This window comes from Dipodomys merriami, unplaced genomic scaffold (genome assembly GCF_024711535.1).
Source record: "Dipodomys merriami isolate MVZ:Mamm:240054 unplaced genomic scaffold, mDipMer1.0.p SCAF_34, whole genome shotgun sequence".
In the NCBI taxonomy this organism is placed as follows: Eukaryota; Metazoa; Chordata; class Mammalia; order Rodentia; family Heteromyidae; genus Dipodomys; species Dipodomys merriami.
In genome coordinates, this window is record NW_027204937.1 from 7,235,321 (window position 1) to 7,247,822 (window position 12,502).

The 12,502-nt window shown below is 47.9% G+C and overlaps 1 protein-coding gene across 1 annotated transcript; it reads right to left on the reverse strand.

The window, feature by feature from the left end:
* Positions 1-3,275: 3,275 nt before the first annotated feature.
* Positions 3,276-11,081, reverse strand: Dmrtb1 (DMRT like family B with proline rich C-terminal 1). Its single transcript, XM_069987628.1, has 6 exons — positions 10,948-11,081; positions 10,133-10,880; positions 9,610-9,841; positions 7,009-7,214; positions 4,767-4,980; positions 3,276-4,076 (listed from the first exon to the last, which is right to left on the reverse strand). The coding sequence occupies exons 1-6, from the start codon at positions 11,079-11,081 to the stop codon at positions 4,012-4,014; spliced, it is 1,599 nt and encodes a 532-aa protein (XP_069843729.1). The 3' UTR covers positions 3,276-4,011.
* Positions 11,082-12,502: the final 1,421 nt, after the last annotated feature.

Sequence of the window (12,502 nt, forward strand, 5' to 3'; positions counted from 1 at the left end):
GCAGGGAGCCAGAAAAGGCTTTAATGTGGGGGAAAGCTCAGAGCTGGGTATGAAGAGACTGTCCTTCCTGGCCCAAGAGAGCCTGACACATTGTAGGTGCCCAGCGAACATGATTAACTGTGCATGGCACACAGGCGGTGTGTGATGTAGCAGATGGTGGCTAACATCACCCCATGACTGATGTAAATATTCCATGGGAGTAAAAAAGCCACTCCAAACTAGAAACAAGAAAAAGCCAGATGTAGAAAAGCACCAACTTAATTAAACACTGACAACTGGATGGCCAGCATTTCAAAGCCAGGGGTGTTTCACACATCAGCACGAGGTATTGTGATCTCTTGTTCCCCTAGGGGGCAGTTGTTCCAGCAAGTGATGTTGGGAGGCAGGGCAGAATTTTCTGGGTAACTGGATTATAGCTGGGAATAAACGGCTCATAAATGTGGGATGACAAACAAGTTTATACTGCAGCTCCATGGACTGCTTCTACTTGGGAAGAGAAGGAAGGGAAGGGAAGGGAAGAGAAGGGAAGGGAAAAAGAAAGAAAGAGAAGAAAGAGGGAAAGAAAGAAAGAAAAAGAAAGAAAGAAAGAAAGAAAGAACGAACGAAAGAAAGAAAGAAAGAAAGAAAGAAAGAAAGAAAGACAAAGAAAGAAGGAAAGAAGGAAAGAAAAAGAAAGGAAGGAAGGAAGGAAGGAAGGAACAAAGGAAGGAAGAAAGAAAAAAGAAGAAAGAGAAAAAAGGAAGGAAGGAAGGGGGAGAAAGGGAGGAAGGGAGAAAGAGCAAGGAAGGGAGGAAGGAAGGAAGGGAGGGAGGGAGGGAGGGAGGGAGGGAGGAAGGAAGGAAGGAAGGAAGGAAGGAAGGAAGGAAGGAAAAACAGACTTTCTGATTCCAATTTTAAAAGCAAAAGATGAAGAGAAGACACCACCCACTGCTAATTGCTCACAGACCAGTGCCTGTGCTAGCTCAAATGCAAAAGCTGACATGATAAAAATGTTAGCATCTTGCGATCTGCTGTTAATAAACTGTAGCACAAAGGCACAGAGGGGCCTTACATCTGCTCACAGGATGCTGCACAGCTCAGGGAACCCTGTGCAGCCTGCCTACTCCATTGCTGGTTCACCGAACTGTCTTGGAATCCCCAGGTCCTGGGCTTAGGGAAGAGGCAAAAGGTGTCATGGCACCTTCATAGGAGCTTGGCAGAAGGGATGGTGGAGAAAAGCATGTTTTCAGATCCCAGTGTGTTGGCGCCTATGGAAGGTGGACAGTTTTGAGGAGGGGAGAGGACTGGGGACTACCTGCTATGATAGCTTGTATAGACCAGATCAGTTGACTATAGGTCAACCAGCCAAGGGTGACTCAATGATGAGGGGTCATTGTGATGGCCCTACCACAGGGGAAATCTCAGCAGGAGAAACCTTTATGAAGTTAAGGTGGAAGTAATGGCTAAAGATTAGAACCATCTAGCTGTCTCTCGGTAAGAGAGTAGTTATCAAGTTGTATAGATTGTATGAAATATTACATTGGTGGTAACAAGAATGAACAATGTGCAGATTGTTAAGCTCTGATACAGAAACTTATGAGGGTCTTGAAACTGAAGAGTTTTACATTTGAATGAAGAAAAAAATCACATCTTAACAACCTAGAATTCATTCAGTCCTGGTAGAACTAGCTCTGCCAGGCCACTGGCAGAGGTCACAGAATTTCTCCCAATACTTTACACTACACTTGAAGCAAAACCTCAGACCAATCACTGAGCAACTTAGAAACTTTATATGCTAGTTCTAAGCTGTTCAATGTGTTATGCAAGAAGATATCATAAATCTATTTATTTTGACAGAGGCGTCCAACTTAATTGGTTTCCTCAGGTTCTTCTCTGAGAAAGGGTCACAAGCTTCACCAGCTGACCAAAGGAGTCACAACACAAAAACTGAGTAACATGCAAAAACATGTGTGTGTGTGTGTGTGCGTGTGCATGCATGTGTATATAAAACAGATCATTTGACTCCAGAGACAAGCCCTCAGAAATATGCTCAATTGATTTTTTTTTTGTATGTGTGCTGGTCCTGGGCCTTGAACTCAGGGGCTAGGCACTGCCCTTGAGCTTCTGTGTTCAAGGACAGCCTTCTACCACTTGTGCCACAGCTCCACTTCTAGCTTAAGGTAGATAATTGGAGACAAGAGTCTCACAGACTTTCCTGTCCAAGCTAGGTTTGAACCAAAATCCTCAGATGGCAGGCTCCTGAGTAGCTAGGATTATAGGTGTGAGCCACCAGTGCTTGGCTACTTGATTAACTTTGACAAAGGGACAGCAAAATCCAGTGCCAAAAGGTGAGCAACTGGACATCCACAGGTCAAAAACAGAACCCCAACTTAGAGTTAAAGTAATTCAACAGACAATATAAAGCTATCTGAGTAAGCTGAGTGGATTATATCAACCTCCCATGATACTGTGCTAGAGTTTTGTACAATATTATCAATGGTGGAAGCAGCATATACAATTTCTCAGTATTATCTTTTTTTCTTATTCTTTTTCTGCCATTATGGCTTTTAACTCGAGTATCACACTTGCTGGGAACATGCTCTACCACATGAGCCATGCCTCCAGCCCTTATTTTCCTTTACTTTCCAGCGAAGGTCTTGCGTTTGGTCCAGGCTGGCCTGGACTGTAACCTCTTACCATGCCTCTCAAATAACTGAGAGGACAGGAGAGCACCATCACATCCAACTTGTTTGTTAAGATGGTAGTCTCTTAAACTCTTTGTCAAGGTTGGTCTAGAATCATCCCAATCTTCACTTCACAACAATTACAGGCATGAGCCATTTCTGTATTTTCTTTTTTTTCATTTCTTCCTTGACAAATGCAATTAACTGTTTTTTGAGCCAATCATAGCTATATCTATTTGTGGTAAAGCCATTTAATTTTTTTTTTTTTTTGGGTCCGGTCGTGGGGCCTGAACTCTGGGCCTGGGTGCTATCCCTCAGCACTTGAGCTCAAGGCTAGCGCTCTACCACTTGAGCCACAGCGCCACTTCTGGCTTTTTTCTTTTTGCCTATGTGGTGCTGAGGAATCGAACCCAGGGCCTCAGGCATGCAAGGCAAGCACTCTACCACTGAGCTACCTTCCCAGCCCACCAAGGCTGTGGTGGAGACCATGGAAGCCATTGCCTAAGCAAATGACCGGCCCTGAACCCAAATCACCTAAACCTACCCAGGCTCCCGCCTAATTCAGCCCTCTACCAGAACTGTGAGAGAACAAACTTTCCACAAGGATTTCCACTGCTCGTTTTATTTCAACAGCTAATTGTCCCCAGAAAGGAAACTACTGATGTGACAGGCAATTCTATTCTCTGAGAACTGCTTGTAAGTGGCCTATTAAAAAACATCCAATAGTAAAACTTGAACAGATTTTTCAAACCAGAAATGATACCTATGACAGCTTAAGCTTCATGGAGGAGAAGTGAAGCATCCATGGTGGTCAGGGTGCTCACCAGCCAAACAACTGGAGAAGGGTGAGGGCCAGTGACCAGGTAAAGTGGGACACTGTGGGACACTGCAGACCAGCTGTCAGTGCCCTGGCCCTGGCTGCTCGCACTAGCCATCTGGATGGGTTGGGAGCCTGATGTGTGTAGTGTCCCAGCCCTGGGGACCAGGCAAAGGTGGCAGAAGACTGAAAATAAATGGTGCCTTCTGTCCTGAGTGGAGCCTGAGGAAATCAAAGGCCGCCTTTGGGGGAGTCCCATAAAGGGTGTCCCCCAGGATGGTTAAATTCATTCCCGTGAGCTTTACCAACCCCCACTCCTCAGAGTCCTGGCCCTCCCTCTCAAGTTATACCTTCCCCCACGCCTCCCTTCAACACCAACCTTCAAAATCACTCATCTTCCACCTTGAATGGAAATTAGCTGCCCTCTTAAACCTATCAATATCCTTCTTTCCAACACTACAATGAACATAAACAAGAAAATCATTGCTCTAACACCCCTGACTCCCCTGCTGGCTGAGGGTGGCCTGGGACTTAGTTAGACTTCTCCTGAGATGATGGCTGACTGGGTTCTTGGGGAGCCACTGCGCCCTGGTCACCTGTGAAAGACAGAGAAGACAGCTGATTTAGAAAATGCAAGTCACCTGTTCTCACATGCAGAATTTTTTCTCCAAGGTTTCCCTACCGTTCCCAGCCCTGTGGTCAGTGAATTTGCCTGAACTATGTCAAGTGGAAGACTGGCATTCTAGCCCTGGACACACACTACAGATGCCAGCTCCACCTCCGCCTCTCTTCCTCACTCTCAGAATTGCCTTGTGAGGACAGCACCACTATGGGTCCACTTTTGCAGATGCTGAATAAAGCCTGGAGGAGAGAAGGTGCTCCTCAAGTCATGCAGCTGGAATTCAGGAGCCAGGACTCATGTCCAGGCCACCACCACTGGGCCAGCGAGCTTCCAGCCACCTAGGCCAGCTCATATGGGCATTATATACATATCAAGAGTGCAGCAGGCCTTGGGGTTGCGAGCATCAGACTCCCCCAGCTCATGAGTTGGTTCTGCCCATCACATTGAAGATCCCTTGTTCAAATCCAATCCACGATCCTAGAAGCATCTGGGGCCTGCGAATCCTGTGCCCCTCCCACAGATGCACACTTATGGAAATGGCATGAGGGTGTGGGGACCGGTGGTTCAGATTCTGTGTCCTATACCGCTTCTTTCCATCCCCATGTCACATGGCTCTCCTCCTTCAGAAAGTCTTCCTGGCTCTTCTGGATACGGGGAGACTTACCAATGTTCTCCCTGTCTGTATCAGACAGGATGGCCAGAGAAAAAGGCGGTGGTGATGGTGGTGGTGGAGGTGGTGGGAGGAAGTGCAGTGCAGAGAGAAAGCCTGGTGGCAGGAACTGGGGCTGTGGCACTTGGGGGGGTGGGGGCGGGGGAGGTGGCGGCGGCGGCGGAGGCGGGTAGTAGGTTGGTTGGAAGTCTCTCACTGGTTCCGACACCTGTGTGACACACAGCAGAAAGCTGAGAGACAGCTAGGTAAGCTGGCCAAACACACTTCTCATTCCCCAGAATGGGTGGCAGCTCCCTTTAGTGTAATCACAAGACTCCTGTCACAGGACACTTGGAGCAGGTGTTCATTAACACCAGCTAAAATGACTGAAGGCTGGAAGGATTGCAGATCTGTTAGGCTAAGCCTGAGACCAACGGATCATGACACTGAGGGCATCTTCTGTTCTGCATGTGCTGGGGGATGGTGTCCATATCCTTAAGGTCTAGGAGGTGAGTTCTATTGCTACCTTGGCAGTACTGATAAAAAGCAGATTCAGGGCTGGGATGTAGCATAGCGGCAAAGCGCTTGCCTAGCAAGTTCAACGTCCTGGGTTCGATCCCCAGTACCAAAAAAGAAAAAAAAAAAAAGACAAAAAGCAGATTCAGTGAAAGAATGCTAGGAGCTACCAAGCTGGTCAGAGGCAAATCTGTGTGAGCCCACTGAGCTGGTCACAGTGCTGCTATAGAGTCAAATGCAACTTGATCCAAGAGACTCCCTTTCTGGTATAGGAGATGACTTTAACCCAAGTGTCAGGAGACCTTTGGGGCAAGATCAACAAGCTAGGTGTAACCTGGCTGCTCACGAGGCAAGGGAGGCTAGGTGACTCAGGCATGTGGCTCCAGAGGCCAGACTGCCATGTTTGGGCTCCTTCAGGTGGTGGACGCTAAGCCCTGCCCACTGAGAGGATCTAGAAGCGGGGGAGGCAGTAGGAAATATAGGAAACTGTCATGCATTTGACTCAGGCACCACTAGGCCTCTGAAGTACTGTTAAGTGCTCCTCAAAGTGTTCTTTGTCAAGTGAGTTTGAGAATCCTCACATCCTGTTCCCTACATTGGAGGGTCAGATATGATATACTTAAGGCTCTAGATAGTTTCCTTACATGAAAGCAGCATTTCCTGACTTGATTTGACCACAGGAAAGGGAAGAACTTCATTCTTAATCAGCTACTATGTTCCAGACCCCAAGCTAGGCACACCTTATTGAACCTGTTCATGAACAGGTGCTCCTATGACTCTGTCACATTAGGACCTCACCCTGAGTGAGCTCCTGGTCAGTCAGGACACTTGTCTTGGGGGCAGAGGTGAAAGTACACCCTGAGCCTGTTCAACTCCAGATGAAGCAGCAGGTGCACAGGGACAGGACAAGGAAAGGGGGGATGTCCCTAAGGAGTGTCTCCAGCCTGTGCAGGAGCAGCAGAACACAAGTAAAATGACTGACCAGCTTTTAGGTTTGAAACAGCTTCACTCATATATCTGATCCTCCCTCAGATGTGACTGGGGTGGAAAGGGGATTATTAGTGCTTTAATCTCAAAATGCTCAGCTCCTGTCAGGAGTCTGTGGTGGGAGCTCAGGTCCAGATAACTGACTGAGATCACAGTCTTAACATTAAGATGTCTCACACACCCATCAGTCAGAGCCCTGCCCTGGATGCCAGGTTCAGGCTTCTGTTGAGTAGAAGTTGCATTGTTGGCTCTCTTTGGCCACAACCCCTCTCTGTGTATGGAGACCAGTGATGCCCTGCTTTCCTGGCTGCAATGGGTTAGCCAAAGGCAACCCCAAAGGTGCTGGCAGCAATGAGAAGGGCCAAGAGCCAGGTCTGCTCTGCCTCTATGTGAGACACACACTTAGGGCAGGAGAAAACTTCCAAGTGCTAGAGTCAATGAGGTTGGTACACATTCTAGCTACCCACCAGCCAGCTGCATGATCTGAATCTCAGTCCCTCATTCATGCAGGAAGCATGGAGGCCCTTCTAGCAGCAGCATCCCTTGAGTCAAAGCTAGTGATCACCCTGTGCTCTGGAGCCTTCTAGCTTTGAAAATGTCTCAGGCCCAGAGGTACAGCCCCCTCTACAAAGGGCCCTCCTAGAGGTGTACCATTTATGACCACTGGCTTCCAGGGACTACAAGCCAATAAAAGTCAGCAAGGGAAGCCAGGATAAGGAGGAGGAAGCTGGAAAGAGTTGGGGTTGGGACTCACCAAGCCTCCTCCATGGTAGTGGCTGCAAGAGACATGCCGGAAGCTCCTCTGTGGGGACAGCCCCAGGCCTGGGGATGTATCCTGGTAGCCCAGAGAGAAGGTGCAGTAGGAATGCATGGTGGAGCAGCTGGGGTACAGCTTGGAAGACTCTCTCTCCATGTACTCAGCACCCACCACACAGCTGGAGTTCATGCTCAGAGGATGGCCTGAAGAAGAAAGGCAATGAGAGAAATATTAAAAATAGGACTGGAAAGGAAAGGCTTCACATTACTGTTCCAAGGTAACAGCATAACAAACACTCATACCCAACTAAAGAACTCTCACATTCTGAGATGAGCAGTGGTGGCTTATAACTAACTATAACCCTAGCTACTCAGAAGGCTAAGATCTGAGGATTAGGGTTCAAAGCCAACCTAGACAGAAAAGTCTGTGAGACTTTTATCTCCAATTAACCAGTAAAAAGCTGGAAGTAAAGCTATATATAGCTCAAGTGGTAGATGTAAGCCCTTAGTGAAAAAGCCAAGCAAGAGCACAAGGCCAAGTCAAGTACACATGCGCACGCACAGAATTCTCACATTCCACACTTTCAACCTTACTGCCCTTTAGTCCTTCAATCCTACCCCTCTACTCCTACTTCATTTTGAGGCCTTTGCAGATGCTACTCCCTTGACTTGGAAGGCTTTTTCTACCTACTTCACTCTGCCTCCAAAGTCCTCAGCACAGGTAGTGCCTGACTTACCATGGTTCAATTTAGTGATATTTTATTTGTCCATAGTGCAAAAGTAGTATACATTCTAGAGAAACCAGATGGTATTTTGATCTTTTCCTGCACTGGCAATATGCAGTAAAATATTCTCTCAAGATACCAGTCATCTGCAGAAAGGTACAATTTTCTTTGAGCCAGCCAGGTGGTCACCAGGAGAAATAGCCTTTATGTTAAACTGCTTTATGTTAACTGTTATAAAAACTAGCATATTACATGCAATAAGTAGATTTTTGACTTAAGTTGCTTTCAGCTTATGATAGGTTTATCAGGACAAAAGCCCATCATAAGTTGAAGGTCATCTGTATCCTCAACTCTTCCTTGGGACAACTAAGCCATCAACTTTAGATTTCTCTACATTAATCTGTGTAATTGTTTGATCACTGTTGCATACACACCACACACAAACTAGATCCCAGAGGACAAGGATGGTATGTTAATCAGTCCTATGACAAATACCCGAGAGACAATCTGAAGGAAGAAGGATTTAATTTAGCTCAGTTTCAGTCCATGCTCACTGTGGTGAGGCAGAATATGATGGAGAGAACATGGAAAAGCAAGCTCATCACCTCATGGCAGCCAGGAAGCACAGAGAGAATGTCTGCTAGTGGCTCTCTCCTTTTCACCTTATGTGTCACACAGAACTGCACTACCATGCATCCCAGTTCTGTATATGGGGAAGTGGCACTCACATTCAGAGTCATCTTTCTCCCTTAGTTAATTCCTCTCTGGAAATGCCCTAAGACACACCCAGAGGTATGCTTCACTAGCCTCCTAGGGGCTTTTCAATTTTGTCAAGTTAACAATCAAGATTAATATAGAATGAAAGTTGGGGTGTGGCTCAAATGGAAGAGTTCCTGCCCTGAGCAAAAAAAGCAGAGTGAATACATGATGTCTAAAGTTCAATCCCCAGACACTGGCATAGAAAGAACTAATGAACAAAAGAAAGGGGAAGAAAAAAAAAGACGGGGAGGGAAGGAAGGAAAGAAAGTGTCTGCCACATTGCAAACACTGTTCCTGTTGAGTGATGAATAAAAGAAATGGAGCCCCCACTACTCCTGCCAAATCCTTAAATTAGAAAGATGGATTTATCTTAGAATTGCTGTTTAGGATGGGTCTTCCCATTTACAGCCACTTTCTTGGATACCTAGGTTTCCCAGAAAGTTCCAAAAGGCAGAAATGACCTTCACAGCTCTACAAAAACCAATTCTCCAGAATACAGAAGGAAGAGATTGTTTTTCCAATGCTAAAGGATGAGCAGCTCCCTGACTCTGACCTATGTCCTTTCTATACTACCATGGAAAAAAATACCAAGAAAACATATACCCATTAGGAGCTATTTTTAATCTTTAAAATCTTAAATCTGCCTGTAGTTCTAGCTACTCTGGTGGCAGAGACTGGGAGGATGGGGCTTGAGGTGAACCCTGGTCAAAAACACCATGAGTTCAAAAAGTTCCATCTCCATCACCTTTATAATAACAATAAATAAAAATTAAAAAAAATTCCAACCAATAAGAAGTTGGGTAGAATAGTGCAGCTACAAAAAAAAAAAAAAGCATAAAGAGGAGGATCAGGGTCCAACCTGAACCAAGTATAAACACTTAAAAATAAAAAACCCTGAGGATGTGGCTCAAATAGTAAAGCAGCTGCCTAGCAAGGTCCCATGCCCTGGGTTCAAGCCTCAGTACCACATACACAAATAAAATGCCTCAAATCTACATGTGACTTGAAATTATGCTTAGTACTGAAAACAACACAGGGAACATGCACAAAGTGAAGAGAGAAGAAAAAGCAGCAAGAACATCTCTGTAGGCCAACTACTGTGATATGCAAAGTACCAAGGAACTTCTGTCTGGTGCCCAAGCTCACCCAGGGCTGGGCGAGAAAACACACAAAGGGTGCACGCAGGCGCACTGGAGAAGTCCGCAGCAGAAGCACAAAGGGAGCACAAAGGGAGGGGAGGATGCGCAGGCGCAATCCAAGTCTAGCCCAGCCAGAGGCTCCACCCTGACAAAATGGCGGGAGGGGGGGGGCCTGCAGTGACAAAATGGCGGGAGCGGGCGGGAAAGTCTAGGCTCTGTGGAAGGGAGGTGATCCGGGAGGAGGAGAGACCTACGTGCGCTCTAGAGCTGTTTTACCCCCCAGACTGTGCCCACAGAGACCCCACTGCTGAACTGGACAGTCACCGTGGTTTTTCTTGCAAAATGGAAACGAAAAAACAGACAAAAATCTACTAAAAGGCCTCGGGACGGCCGCTCCTTTCCACCCCTCCATTTTCCTTCCTGTAAAGGCCCTCCCACTAACCCCTGGCTCCCCCAGAGAAGCACGCCCGCCCCACGCTGGTCTGTCTGGGCCCCACACTGGCCCAGGCCGCCACAGGGGAACCGGCTGGCCTGTGAGGCCGCGCATGCGCACACGCACGGCAGTCTGGGACTTACGGAAGTCGGCGAACGGCGAGGTGGGCACAGGCCTCAGCGGCCTGCGCAGCTCTGGACGGCAAGGGAAGGGCCGGGCCACGGGCTCAGGCGGCACCGGGGGCGGCAGCGGGGGCACCACGCAGCCGGGCAGCCACGAGGCTGTAGCTGTGCGATCGCTTGGTCCCGCGCGGCTCTGGCCACGACTGCTTGGCACTGGCTGGAAGGCGCTGGGCCCTGGGCTCCTGCCTCGCGGAGGCCTCTCCATAAATCGAGGGGCCCCGCAGCCCTCAAAGCCCAGGCCGACGCCTCCGGCGGCCGCCAGTGGAGGCGGCAGCAGGTGGAGGCCCGGGCCGGGCATGGCGGCTGCAGCAGCCGTGGCGGCCATGGCCGCAGGGGTAGTGGCCGTGGCCCCAGCCCTGGGAACCACTGGCGGCCCCGGCGCACACAGGGCCGCCTCGGGCTCCTCCTCGGCCGCCTGCTTCTTGAGCACCTTCTGCGCCGCCATGATCTTCTGGCGCTCGGTAATTAAGTAGCACTTCTCGCAGGTGCAGTGCTTCCAGCTGCACTTGCCCGAATGGCCCTTGACCGGCACCAAGAAGCCATGGTTCCGGCATCTGGAGCATTTCGGGGTACGCAGCGTGTTGTCCGCCAGTTTGGCAAGGTCCGCCTCACACGCCCGCCACCTCTGGGATCTGCAGCGCGAGTGGAGCAGGAGTGAGAGGCGCCCCACAAGTCCCCGGTGCCCGGGGCATTGGATACACTTGTAACAAAGTTGCTCTCGGGCTGTCCGAGGAGCGACGGCAAGACGCTTGCACTCGCTCTCCCTCGTTGGGGTGCAAAGTTTGCAGAGGGTCCGTCCACTGGGCAGTTAGGTGCAAGAGATTGGGCGGCATAAATCATTTTAAAGTGGACTGCTTGTGCTTGAGACGTCGTCTGAATTATCTGACGTCTTGGGCGCTTAATTTTCCAAACTCCCTATTCCTGCCAATCCACAAAAGGTGTTTTATTTAAAATTTAAAAAAAAAGTTCAACGAGGAAGTGGCGCTGTAGCTCAAGTGGTAGAGCGCTCGCCTTGAGCTGAAGAGCTGAGGGACAGCGCCCAGGCCCAGAGTTCAAGCCCCACGACCGACAAAAAAAAAAAAGTTCAACGATCCAGAGATTTTAAACTCCTGAGGAACCAGCTCTCTGTAAACACGTTCCAGTAGAAAAAGCATTGGAAAGTGCAAGTCATTATTCTCTCCCCCCAAAAGCTGCTGCTTGTTTTATTTCATTTTTTCTCCCCTACAGAGGAGCCGTTCACAGGGATGCTTCCAGAATGTTTTCAGGAACTTAGTGCAGCGTGGTGGTGGTGTATGTACCCTTACAGAGATTCCCATTTCTTCAAGAGTTGCCTTGATGTTGAGTGCATTTCTAGAAGATGGGGCATTCCAGTTGTTAATACCTTCCAAAGTTAAGCATACTTTAAAAAAATATTTTGTCAGTTGTGGGGCTTGAACTCAGGGCCTGGGCACTATCTCTTTTGCTCAAGGCTAGCACTCTACCACTTTGAGCCAAGTTCTACTTCTGTTTTTTGAGTAGTTGGAAGAGTCTCACAGGAACTTTTCTGCTCGGGCTGGCTTCAGATCTCATCCTCCTGAGTAGTTAGGATTACAGGAGTGAGCCACCAGTGCTTGATTTAAGATGGTTTTAAAATAAAATAGACATGATATTCTGGAGTAGCTTGAATCAACATTCAATTCTTATGAATTTAGTTCTACCTATAAAGCAAGGGTGGAGAATGAAGTATCCCAACTTCTTGGGGCTAGTGGGACTAGAACCCATGATCAACCAAAAGAGTCACCAACACAGTCAAAGGGTTAGGAATTTTTATTAGCTGCATGGCTACTGCTCTCCACTAGAGGGACAAATGGCTCGAGCTCAAAATGGGGTAGGCTTATAAAGGAAAAAACCACAAGGGGCCACTCACAGATGGCCAGTGGCAGTTTTGCAATCAGCAAGCAAGGTACAAAAGCAGAGCTAGCAGTTAGTGATTATAAATGGTGATTACAATTCCAGTAACCAAGGCAATAAGTCATCAAAGCAAAGTTCACATCCCAGATTTTTCCTTTGTTCTGTTCCCAATTCTGGGTTTAACTGATATTGATCAGAACCCATTCCAGGCTCTTCTAGGGTTTTACTTCTACTTACAGAATTTCAATAACCTGGTGTTTAGCTCTCTATTTTAATGAATTCTTTATCTTTAGAATTTTCCTTTTAATGACTAACCTTGAGTTTTTCTCTACAAAGAGGTCCTGCCTTTAATGTTTGGCCCTAT